This window comes from Tachyglossus aculeatus, chromosome 6 (genome assembly GCF_015852505.1).
Source record: "Tachyglossus aculeatus isolate mTacAcu1 chromosome 6, mTacAcu1.pri, whole genome shotgun sequence".
NCBI lineage: Eukaryota > Metazoa > Chordata > Mammalia > Monotremata > Tachyglossidae > Tachyglossus > Tachyglossus aculeatus.
Genome location: NC_052071.1, coordinates 2,701,941 through 2,714,102, shown reverse-complemented (window position 1 = coordinate 2,714,102; position 12,162 = coordinate 2,701,941). Strand labels below are relative to the sequence as shown.

Sequence of the window (12,162 nt, the reverse complement as noted above, 5' to 3'; positions counted from 1 at the left end):
ACAGTGCCTGGCACATAGTAAGCGCTTAACAAATACCATGAAAAAAAAAGGCTGGCAGGGGCTGCTCAGGGCAGGCAGAGAATTGCCCCTCAGCGAGACAGTTTTCTCCTCAGGCCGCATGGCTGGAGGAGTTGGTCTGGGACCGATTGAGTGTTTGCCTGCTTCCTGCCGGCCCACATATCCTGCAAGATTCCCAGGGAAAGGATCGGCCACGGCCAGGGGAAGGATTGGCTTTGGCCAGAAGCAGGATCGGCCTCGGCCAGGGGAATAAGCATTTAGTACAGTTCTCTGCACATTTGAGCGCCCAATAAATATGACTGAATGAACATTCAGCCTCCTCTGAGTCAGGAAACAGCATGGCCTGGTCGCAAGAGCATGGTCTTAGGAATTCGAAGTCGTGGGTTCTAATCCCGGCTCCGTCACTTGTCTGCTGTGTGAACTTGGGCAACTCACTTAACTTCTCTGTGCCTCAGTTATCTGTAAAATGGGGATGAAGAGTCTGAGCCTCATGTGGGACAGGGACTGTGTCCAACCTGATTTACCTTGTATGTACCCCAGTGCTTAGAACACTGCTCAGCACATAGTAAGCACTTAACAAATACCAGTGGTATTATTATTGAAGAGGAATCGATCTGATCTCAAACTCCTCTTCCTGCCCCGAGGGGTGGCAAATGGGCCCGAAGTCCAGATTAGCGTTCAAAACCAGGAGCTGAGTCCCACCCTTTGGATGGAACACCAGTGTGACCTGCAGAACGAACCTCCCACCTCTTCAACTCCCTGAATTCCCGAGGGGAAAACCTCCAAGCATTTGCTCCATGAGGCGAGGGAATCAAACCCCATCCGTCTCCCTAGACTCTGTTTCCTGAGCTTGGGGCAAAGAGTATGCTGGGATCAGGTAAGGAGAGCAGCAAAACAAAGAGATGAACAGCACCCTTCAAATAATCAATTTCTCTTATGTACCAAGTGGAAATAGGAGGCCGGGCTGCTGAGGAGGCATTCATCATTCAATCGTATTTATTGAGCGCTTACTGTGTGCAGAGCACTGTACTAAGTGCTTGGGAAGTACAAGTTGGCAACATATAGAGACGGTCCCTACCAAACAGCGGGCTCACAGTCTAGAAGGGGGAGACAGACAACAAAACAAAACATATTAACAAGATAAAATAAATAGAATAGTAAATATGTACAAGTAAAATAAATAGAGTAATAAATCTGTACAAACATATACAGGTGCTGTGGGGAGGGGAAGGAGGTAGGGCGGGGGGGAAGGGGAGGGGGAGAGGAAGGAGGGGGCTCAGTCTGGGAAGGCCTCCTGGAGGGGGTGAGCTCTCAGTAGGGCTTTGTTTTGGGGGGCTGGGATGGATGGCCTGCTGCCTTAAGTTGCGCCCTGGGTGGAGGCGGGGAGCTGGACGAGATGACCCCAGACTATCCCGTGGAGTCCTGTGCGGTGGACCAAACAAGGTTGTGTTCAGCTGGGCAGGGTGCTCTGTCACAAAGAGAACCAGAATACCTTGTGAGATCCTTGCTGGGGTCCTTCCCATTAGTAGTGAGTGATGTCTCACTGAGAAACCCCCCTGAGCAGTGACCATCTCCCAATCAACCACTTACTGAGCGCTTACTGTGTGCAGACCGCCGTACTAAACGCTTGGAAGAAGACAGTACAATAGAGTTGGAAGACACCCACAAAGAGCCTACAGTCTAGAGGAACCCTGAAAGTATTAAATGGTACAAACAGCAGCTACAGTGCCGAACCATCTAGGGCTTTCTGGGGTTCCCTTTGACTCGGGGCTCCATCAGACAAGCACCCCCTTCCTCCTCCCTCCTCCCATCTGACTCCAGTCCAGTCCCTGATTTCTCCCATCGCACTGCTGACCCCTACAGCCCGGCTGGCAGTGTTCCCTCCCCGGCTGGTTGCGGTGTCCACCGGTGGTTACCGGGGAAACCGCATCCTGCTGGTGGTTACCAGGGAAACCGCATCCTGAATTGAGGTTGGGGCCAGGAGAGAGCCTTTTCGTGCATGGCGCAGCTGCTTGGCTTTGCAGACGGCAGGACAGGGCCGTGTCCGGGGGGGGGGCTCGTCGTTGCTAGGGGCTTGGGCTCAGGGCGTCAGGGAATCAGGACCCTGGCTGCAGTTCTGAGCAATGGAAACACAGCGATGTCGTTAGCTGGTTATCAGAAACCCCAGCACTTGGGTATATACAAGATAATCAGGTTGGACCCAGTCCCTTTCTCACATAGGGCTCATGTCTAAGTAGGAGGGAGTAGGCCCAAGGTCACACAGCAGATAGGTGGCAGAGCTGGGATTAGAACCCAGGTCCCCTGACTCCCAAGCCACTAGGCCACACTGCTTCTCTAAATTGGAGGAAGGAGAATTTAATCCCCATTTAACAAGTGAAGTAACCGAAGCCCAGAGAAGTGACGTGACTTGCCCAAGGTCACACAGCAGACAAGTGGCAGAGGTGGAATTAGAACCCAGGTCCTCTGACTCCCGGGCCTGTGTGTTTTCTCAGTCGTGCCGTGGCTTCCTCGGTCAGAGCTGGCTAGAGAGTTTGGCAGGAGGAGAGCTGGAGAGGGAAGGGGCTTTGGGGGCTGGGTTTCCCACTTCAGATCGTTGTCCCCCTGCAGCTTGTACAAGTTGCCAACTTGTACTTCCCAAGCGCTTAGTACAGTGCTCTGCACACAGTAAGCGCTCAACAAATACGATTGAATGAATGAACCTCTCATCTTTCTTCCCTCAGACCAGCTCTGCAGAGACATCTCTCCCACCTCACCCTAATTCCCTTCCTCAAATCTCCGGGCTGTTAGGCTGGGGAACGGAAAGATAATGATACTGGTACTTTTAAGCCCTTACTACGTGCCAAGTGTGGGGAAAATTCAAGATGATCAAATCAAACGCAGTCTCTTTCCTACCTGGGCCTCACAGCCTAAGCAGGAGGGAGAACAAGTACAGAATCTTTATTTTACAGAGGAGGCACAAAAAAATGAAGTGTCTTGCCCAAGGTCACATAGCCGGATTAGAACCGATCTTCCCTGACTCCCGGGCTTGTGCCCTTCCTCTAGGCGAGAGAGAGAATTTCTGCAAAGAATAAAATCCCTCCCCAGCGTAACCCATTTATTCTTGCAGCTTTTCTTATCAGAAAAGCCTCCACATCCATAAAAGCATTTAGAATATAGGCGAGTGTCACCCAGTCTTCTTGTATTACCCACATATTTCCATTCTGATCAGCTGCCTCCACTTAAGCTTCTAAACTAATCTTGCAAAGCTGAAAGTTTCAAAGTCCAATTGGGAATCTGAGCTCTCCCATCCCGCCCACATGAGTCTCTGTTTTACAAAAAGGAACCCCTAGGCCCAGAGAGGGTGAGTGACTCGCCTAGAGGTCATACAGCGAGTCAGAGGTGGAGACAGAACTAGAACCTGGGCCCCCAGGGCTCCACCCGTCCCCGACAGCCAACACCCCCGGCTGCTTTAAAAGGTGCTTTGAGACGGCCTGATGGAAGGCGGTTTTGGAACACGACGCGTTCAGCTGGATCGTTCTCCTCCTCCTGTGGCTTGGCATCAAAGGCCCGTCTGAAATCTAAGCAGGGTTTTCAGAAAGATCACCCAGGCATGCCCGCTGCTTGGCACGAGGGCAACCTCAAAACTCCCAAGATAAATATTGAATTAAGGATGTGCCTGACACTGATTGAGCCCTCTTCTTCAGAGTTTTCTCAGATCGGTGAAAGCTGGCGGATGGAAAACTATCGGTCTTTCCGCCGGGGGGATTTGGCCCCAACCCAGAACCACCGGGTCCCTGAGGTAGAGGTCGTTTCCACTGATGGAAAGTTGTTGGAGCAGGGAGAAGACCCAGTTTTGGCGGCGGCCTAGACGGCACCCAAGATCAAGAGCGACATCAGTCTTAGTCCCCAACACCAGAGCCTAGAAAATACCCCGAATGGCTTACATTGTAGAAATGGCTATTCTTCACCCATTGTGGAATACTCAAGCCTGATCCCTGGAAAGCCCTCCTGAGTCTCCAGGCCAACTTTCCATAAATCCCAGACAGATGAGTGCCCATTGTTTAAGGCCTCTAATTGATTGATTGGCATCCCACCAGGGTCCAGCCCAGCTAACCATCCAAATTCAGCTCCCTCCCCAACCACATCTAATAATAATAATAATAATGATAATAATAATAACAGTAATATCTAAGCACCCACTATGTGCCAAGTGCCAGCATAGCTACAAGATAGAGAAGCAGTGTGGCTCAGCGGAAAGAGCCCGGGCTTTGTCTCCCCCTTACAGACTGTGAGCCCACTGTTGGGTAGGGACTGTCTCTATATGTTGCCACCTTGTACTTCCCAAGTGCTTAGTCCAGTGCTCTGCACACAGTAAGCACTCAATAAATATGATTGATTGGAGTCAGAGGTAATGGGTTTGAATTCCAGCTCCGCCAATTGTCAGCTGTGTGACTTTGGGCAAGTCACTTCACTTCTCTGTGCCTCAGTTCCCTCATCTGTACAATGGGGATTAAGACTGTGAGCCCCCTGTGGGACAACCTGATCACCTTGTAACCTCCCCAGCGCTTAGAACAGTGTTTTACACATAGTAAGCACTTAATAAATGCCATAAAAAAGATAAGAATTCATTCATTCAATCATATTTATTGAGTGCTTACTGTGTGCAGAGCACTATAGTAAGCCCTTGGGAAGTACAAGTCGGCAACATATAGAGACGGTCCCTACCCAACAACGGGCTCACAGTCTAGAAGGGGGAGACAGACAACAAAACAAAACATGTAGACAGGTGACAAAACACGTAGACAGGTGGATGATAATTGTGGTGTTTGTTAAGTGCTTTCTGTGAGCCGAGCACTGTACTAAGCGCCAGGGTAGATACAGGGCAATCAGGTTAGATCATCAGGTGGGACACAGTCCTGTCCCTCATAGACCTCATAGTCGGAGGAGGGAGAGAACAGGAATTGAATCCCCATTTTATAGATGAAGAAATTGAGGCCCGGAGTGACTTGCACAGCAGGCAAGAGACAGCGTGGGATTAGAACCCAAGTCCTCGGACTGGGCATAGGCTCTTTCCCCTAGGCCACGTGGCTTCCCTAGATTGGACCGTTGCTGTGCCACAGTGCTCTGCACACAGTAAGCGCTCAATAAATATGATTGAATGAATGAATGTAGGGTTTACAACATAATGGGGAGAGAGAACAGGTATTGAATCTGCCGCTTTCCCTCACAGTGGTCACATTTCCCCGGCATCCAGGCGGTGGACATTTTGGCCACCAGCTGTTCCGGGCTCCCACCTCTCCGATTTAGCTGAAAGAAGACTTGCCAGGCAATCGAGGCTGTTAGATAAAAACCCAACCCACCCTGGCTAACGGAATGGAGACGGGCGGGAGGGGTCTTCAGACCCCAGCCTAGGCCCTCAACCACAAGCGGTCCAGGAGAAGATTCCCAAGGAGAATGTTGAGCTCTGACCTTCCGTTCCATTGACACAAGTCCTCGTTTCCCCAGCCCCCAAGAGCTCCCCACTCACCCCCTCAGTGTACAAGTTCAGGCAGTTAGACGGGGGAGCACCGAACAGGTTTTTGGCCCTTGTGATAAATATTCTACCTGTCTCACTGTCTTCCTTCTCTTGCTATATCTGGTCTGAGGCTGGAGGGAAGTGAAGCTATGCCCATCTCTTTCTTTCCCTATAACTTTCCTCGCTGCCGCTTGGAGAGAGGAGGCCTGGGCCCAGGTGATGGAGCAGGAAGGCCCAGTGGAAAGAGTCCAGGTCTGGGGGAATCAGAGGACCTAGGCTCTAATCCCAGCTCTGCCACTTGCTTGCTGGGTTACCTTGGGCAAGTCACATCACATCTCTGTGCCTCAGTTTCCTCATCTGTAAAATGGGGATTCAGTGTCTGTTCTCCCTCCTACTTAGACTCTGAGCCCCATGTGGGACAGGAATTATCTTGTACCTACCCCGGTGCTCAATACAGTGTTTGGAGCAGAATAAGTACTTAACAAGTACCCAAATTATTACAAGTGGAAGAATGACTGCCTCTTTGAGGGTCCAGCTCTTCCCAACTAGAGGTGGGGGGTGGTGTACAGTTGGGTACCCATTTTACAAACGAGGAAGCTGTGGCCCAGAGAAGTGAAGTGACTTGCCCCAGGGTCTCTCCGCAGCCAGGTAGCAGAGCCAGGATTAGAACCCAGGTCCTCCGACTTCCAGTCCCATGCTCTTTCCTCTATATCTTGCTGCTTCTAGCCAAGCAGTGACTGTGGAGCTAGGAGGGGGTGCCCCGGGGTGGTCATCTCCATCCCCCGAGCCAAACACCCTTCAGCAGCTGGGCTGGCATTCCCAGCATTCCCAAGAGAAGCAGCCTGGCTCGGTGGAAAGAGCCCGGGCTTGGGAGTCAGAGGTCACGGGTTCTAATCCCAGCTCTGCCACGTGTCTGCTGTGTGACCTTGGGCAAGTCACTTAACTCCTCTGAGCCTCAGTTACCTCATCTGTAAAATGGGGATTAAGACGGTGAGCCCCACGTGGGACAACCTGATCACCTTTGTACCCCCCTGAGCGCTTAGAACAGTGCTTTGCACGTAGTAAGCGCTTAACAAACGCCATCATTATTATTATCCCCAACTCTGAGCTGCTGGGCTGGATCGTCCCAGGGTCCGGACAGTGATGGATGTTGCTTGTCAGTGAGGTAGTGGTTCCTGTCAAGACTGGATTGCAAGTGAGAGGCAATGAGCACTGTCTGGGAAGCGCTGAGAGGGTTGGCATATGTTATCTCTCCCTCTTCACCTCTCCTTGGCACAAGAACAGCAATCAGTCAGTCAATCTGTGGTATTTATTGAAAGCCTGCCGTGTGCATAGTCCTTTGACTTAAGCACCTGGGAGAGTATAATACGAAAGAGTTGGTAAGTGACTTTAAGGCTCCCTTTGGGGAGGGAACATGCAGGAGAAGCAGTGTGGCTCAGTGGAAAGAGCCCGGGCTCTGGAGTCAGAGATCGTGCGTTCAAATCCTGGCTCCACCAACTGTCAGCTGTGTGACTTTGGGCAAGTCACTTCACTTCCCTGGGCCTCAGTTACCTCATCTGAAAAATGGGGATTAAAACTGTGAGCCCCCCCATGGGACAACCTGATCACTCTGTAATCTCCCCAGCATATAGAACAGTGCCTTGCACATAGTAAGCACTTAACAAATACCATCATCATCATCATCATTATTATTATTATTATTACCAATACTGTCGATTCCCAATGCCACTTTGGAAGGCCTTTCTTGGCTGCGGAGAGGTCTACTGTGCATTCCAACCTGTGACCCTGGGTTCTGGGGTGGATTCCAGAGCTGTTCATAATAATAATTATGGTATTAACCCGGCACTATCCACCAAACCCTGTGCTGAACCCTTTGGTCTAACCCTGTGTAGACCCAGGGCAATCAGATCAGTCACCGTTCCTATCCCAGTCGGAGCTCACCGCCTAAGAGGGAGGCACCTATCCCACTGTCTCACTTGCGTGTGTTTAAATCAGGATAGGGTGGCCAAATGTCGGATTTCATGCTGGATAGTCCAGTGTTCAGCCGGTGGATGCCTTCCACGTCACCTTCAAGGCTCCACCAACTCCCCCAAGTTTGGAGTGGGTTCTCAAAATCTCTCTTCCCCTTCTACTCTCCAACCCACTGCCTTTGTTCTTCCCAATCCAACCTTCTAGCCGGTCTTCACTCTCGACTCTCCCACCCTGTTTCCTTCCTCACACACTTCTGCCAACTTGGAACTCCCTCACCTCAACTAATGGGACAGACCACAGCTCCCCACCTTCAAAGCCATCTTGAAATCCCATCTCTTCCAACAAGCCTCCCCCGAGTAATTCCCAGGACTCCAAGTCCTAAAGACTCATCAGCCATCTCTAGACTCTAGGAACTTACTTATACCCATCTCACTACTTTTCTATGTATGTAAATATAAATATATATATACCTATGTTTTCAGCGGTGTATTCAGTTATTCATTTTAATTACTCTATTCAGAGCTAGTTTTACATCTGCTTCCTCTATTAGTGCAAGCGAGGAACGTGTCACTTTTTTGTTTTGTACTTCTCTAGCGCTTAGTACAGCACATCGCACTAATTGGGCACTCAATAAATAGCAGTACTACTACAAATGTAGTACCCCAGGATTCTGGAGTGGCAGCATTAGGTCCCAGAGTGCCATGGGGGACCTAGCTGAGCATGGACTGAGCGTGCTGTCTAGCGGACATGGAGGGCTGAGTGTTTCCAAGTGAGCAAGAGCTGCGTGGTCTTGGGAGAAAGGCAGATTGACCGATCCTCCATCTGTGGCAACATCCAAAAATCCAGCATTGTCCCAGTTAAATAGGGACGCAGGGTCATCCTACAGTTACGTTAGCATAATAGGGTGATATCCAGCCTCATCTGACTAGAGCGAAGCTCTTTAGCCGGCCCCGTCTGGGGAAGTATCTGGCAGCCGGCTCAGAGCTGTGGCTTCTGAGGTGAATTTTCCATCCCAGTGTTAATCTCCTTGTGGTTCAGTCAGTGGCCACCATTGTATTCTGGGATCTCCAACTGGCTTCAGCCTCCAGAGTGATCCGAGAGCTTTCACCCACAATCCCAGTTCCCCGGCTTTGCATGCCTGGTTGAGGAAAGGATGGTTTATCCCCCAGTGGGTCCCGTCCCGATGGTGAAAAATGAGATAGCCCCTGATCCTCAAAAACACTTCATAAACTTGAAAGCAACACTGAGGGGCTGGCTGGCCGGCCAGCCAGTGACAGCTAGGAGAGATTTTCTGTGTTCTTCATGAACAATAATAATTGTGAAGTTTGTTAAGCACTATATGGCAAGCTCCATACTACGTACCGTGGTCGGTACAAAATAATCCAGTTGGACTCAGTCCCTGAGCCACTCAGGGCTTACAGTAGAAGGGGGTGGGAGAACATTCTAGACTGCGAGCCCGTTGTTGAGTAGGGACTGTCTCTGACTTGTACTTCCCAAGCACTTAGTACAGTGCTCAGCACACAGCGCTCAATAGATACGATTGAATGAATGAACATGGATTTCGTCCCCATTTTACAAATGAGGAGACTAAAGCCCAGAGAGGTTAAGTCACTTGCTCAAGGTCACACAACCTTGGCGCACCTGGGATTAGAACCTAGGTCCTCTGACCTCCAGGCCTGGGTTCTTTCCACTGCTAGCCGTGATACTTCTCTGACTGCAACCCTTATCCATGACTTAAAATGAAGACTCTAAGACCTCACCCCAGAGGGGATCCGCTCTTCATTTATTCATTCAATCGTATTTATGGCTGGCCACCTGCTTTGCGCCACACAGGGGTTTGGCACGGGGCTGGGATTCCAACCTGACCTGCTGTCTCCTCTTCCGCAGGGGCTTCACCTTACCCGGGGGTGCAGATAGATGAGGACTTTTGCCGTCGGCTGAAGGAAGGAACACGGATGCGATCCCCTGAGTATTCCACTCCTGAAATGTAAGTTTGCCCCCAGACCGATGTTCATAAGGGGGAAAAGGATAAGGCCTTGTGGCCATGCCAAAACCCTCACTTTCCTGGTGAACTTCAAATCCCAGAATCCTGTTTTCACTACACTTGGGCTGAGCATGCTCTATCTTGGACATGAAGGACTGTGGGTGTTCAGGGAGACACATCTCCACAGGAAGGCAGTCCCATGAAACTTGGGTTAGCCAGTTGGCAACACAAAAAGAGTGAGTGGTGGTGGCAATCTGAGATGGAGCAGCCCATCAATCCATCTTGGGTGTCAGATGTCGGTTCCCAAAGCCACTTTGGAAGGCCTTTCTTGCCTGCGGGGAGGTCTACGGTGTGTGCCAACCTCTAGCCCTGGGTTCTGGATGGACTCCAGGGCTGTTCATAATAATAATTATGGTTTTAATCCAGCACTACGTGCCAAGCCCTGTGCTGAACTCTGGGGTAGACTCAAGACAATCAGGCCAGACGCCATTCCTGTCCTAGTCGGAGCTTACCCCCTAAGAGGGAGGCACCTATCCCACTCTCTCACTGCTGTGTGTTTAAATCAGAATAGCGTGGCCAAATGCCTGGTTTCATGCTGGATAGCCTAGTGTTCAGCCAGTCCTAAGCCCTGTTGGGGACTGATTCACACTTTATTTTTTTGCTAAACGGTATTTGTTTAAGAGCTTGCTACGTGCCAGGCGCTGTACTGAGCGCTGAGGTAGACACAAGGTTGGACACAGTCCATGTCCCACTTTAATCCCCATTTTACGTTTGAGATAACTTGAGGCACAGAGAATTGAAATGACTTGCCCCAGATCAAACAGCAGATAAGCGGCAGAACTGGGATGGGAACCAGGTCCTCTGACTCCCAAGGCTATGTTCTTTCCCCTAGGCCACTTGTCCTTTGTTTTAGTTTTAAGCATCCAGCTCTCCACTATATCCTTCCCCTCCCCCAGCCTTACGTTTATGCTGTCTTCACTCACTACTCCCCAGCCTGCTCCTAAGCCAATAATAATAACAGTGATGGTATTTGTTAAGCGCTTCCTATGTGCCAAGTGTGAACTAAGCACTGAGGTAGAGACGAGATCATCAGTTCAGACACAGTCCCTGTCCCACAAGAGTTTCACCGTCTAAGAAGGAGGGAGAACAGGTATTTAATCCCCATTTTGCAGACAAGGAAATTGAGCCACAGAGGCCCTGTAAAGAGTTCCTTAGCTGCGCTCCTCAAATCAGTCCTTAGGCATGTGGCCAGAGCCCAACAGAAGTCAGTCCAGGGGCATGGGGGTTGGCAGGAGGCTCTGACTCTGTAGGAAAAAAACCACAAGTGTGTTTGCTAGGGACAGAAAGGAGTCCAGTCTTGTGTGGGCCAAAACAGGAGGAGTTGGCGAATTATAATGGTAACAATAACAAAAAATATAATACCTGTGGTATTTGCTAAGTGGTTACTACATTCAAGTGCTCTAGAAAATGCTGCCTCTGGCCTGGAGCTCCCTGCTCTTCATATCCTACGGACCATCACTCTCCCCGTTCAAAGCCTCATTAAAATCACATCTCCTCCACGAGGCCTTCTCCCACTAATCCCTCATTTCCCCTTTTCTCTCTCCCTTCTGCATTGCCCTTGCGTTTGGATCTGTACCCTTTCAGTACTTGATATTCACCCCACTCTCAGCCCCACATCACTTATGTATATATCTGAAATTTCTTGTGATGTCTGTCTCCCACTCTAGACTGTAAGCTCCTGGTAGGCAGGGAACATATCTATCAACTCCATTATATTGTTCTCTCCCAAGCACTTAATACAGTTTTGTGCACACAATAGGCTCCAAGTAAATGCAGTTTATTAATTGACTGAGTTAGATAGTAAGGTCAGACACAGTGCCTGCCCCACACGGGGCTCACAGTTTCAGAAGGAGGGAGAACAGGTACTCTATCTCGATGTTACGGGTGATGAAACTGAGGCACAGAGAGTTATCTGACTTGTCCAAGGTCACCCAGCAGGCAAGTGGCAGAGCTGGACAAGGGAGGTGTCAGGAAATATAGTGGGGAGCTCTACTGTAATAATAATAATAATAATAATGATGATGATGGTATTTGTGAAGCACTTACTATGTGCCAAGCACTGTTCTAAGCGCTGGGGTAGATACAAGGTAAGCAGGTTGTCCCACGTGGGGCTCACAGTCTCAATCCCCATTTTACAGATGAGGTAACTGAGGCACAGAGAAGTCAAGTGACTTGCCCAACGTCACAAAGCTGACAAGTGCAGGAGCCAGAATTAGAACCCACAACCTCTGACTCCCAAGCCCGTGCTCTTTCCACTAATCCACACTTCCTTAGTTACCAAGCACTCAGTTCAATGCTGTGCACCCAGGAAGTGCTCAGTAAATACCACTGATTGAGCGACTGATAGGGAAAGCTTAAAGGGCAGGTGACGAGACTCTGCCCGGCCAGTTGGGGTGGGTGGAAGGACCCTCCCTGCCAGTCTGCCCTTGGGTAACAGTGGGGAGGGCAGGTGGGAGGGCCAGTTGATGCACCATCCGTCCGTGTTCCTCACCGTGCCTCGTTCTCGCCTGTCCCGCCGTCGACCCCCGGCCCACGTCATCCCCCCGGCCTGGAATGCCCTCCCTCTGCCCATCCGCCAAGCTAGCTCTCTTCCTCCCTTCAAGGCCCTACTGAGAGCTCACCTCCTCCAGGAGGC

General features: G+C 50.4%; 1 protein-coding gene across 1 annotated transcript in view; it reads left to right on the top strand.

Moving 5' to 3' along the window:
* LOC119929662 (vascular endothelial growth factor receptor kdr-like) overlaps positions 1-12,162 on the top strand; it is a 222,786-nt gene that overhangs the window by 193,595 nt on the left and 17,029 nt on the right. Inside the window, exon 25 of the mRNA XM_038747850.1 lies at positions 9,371-9,470. Coding sequence (XP_038603778.1) covers positions 9,371-9,470 — 100 coding nt within the window. The remainder of the gene's footprint in view (positions 1-9,370; positions 9,471-12,162) is intronic.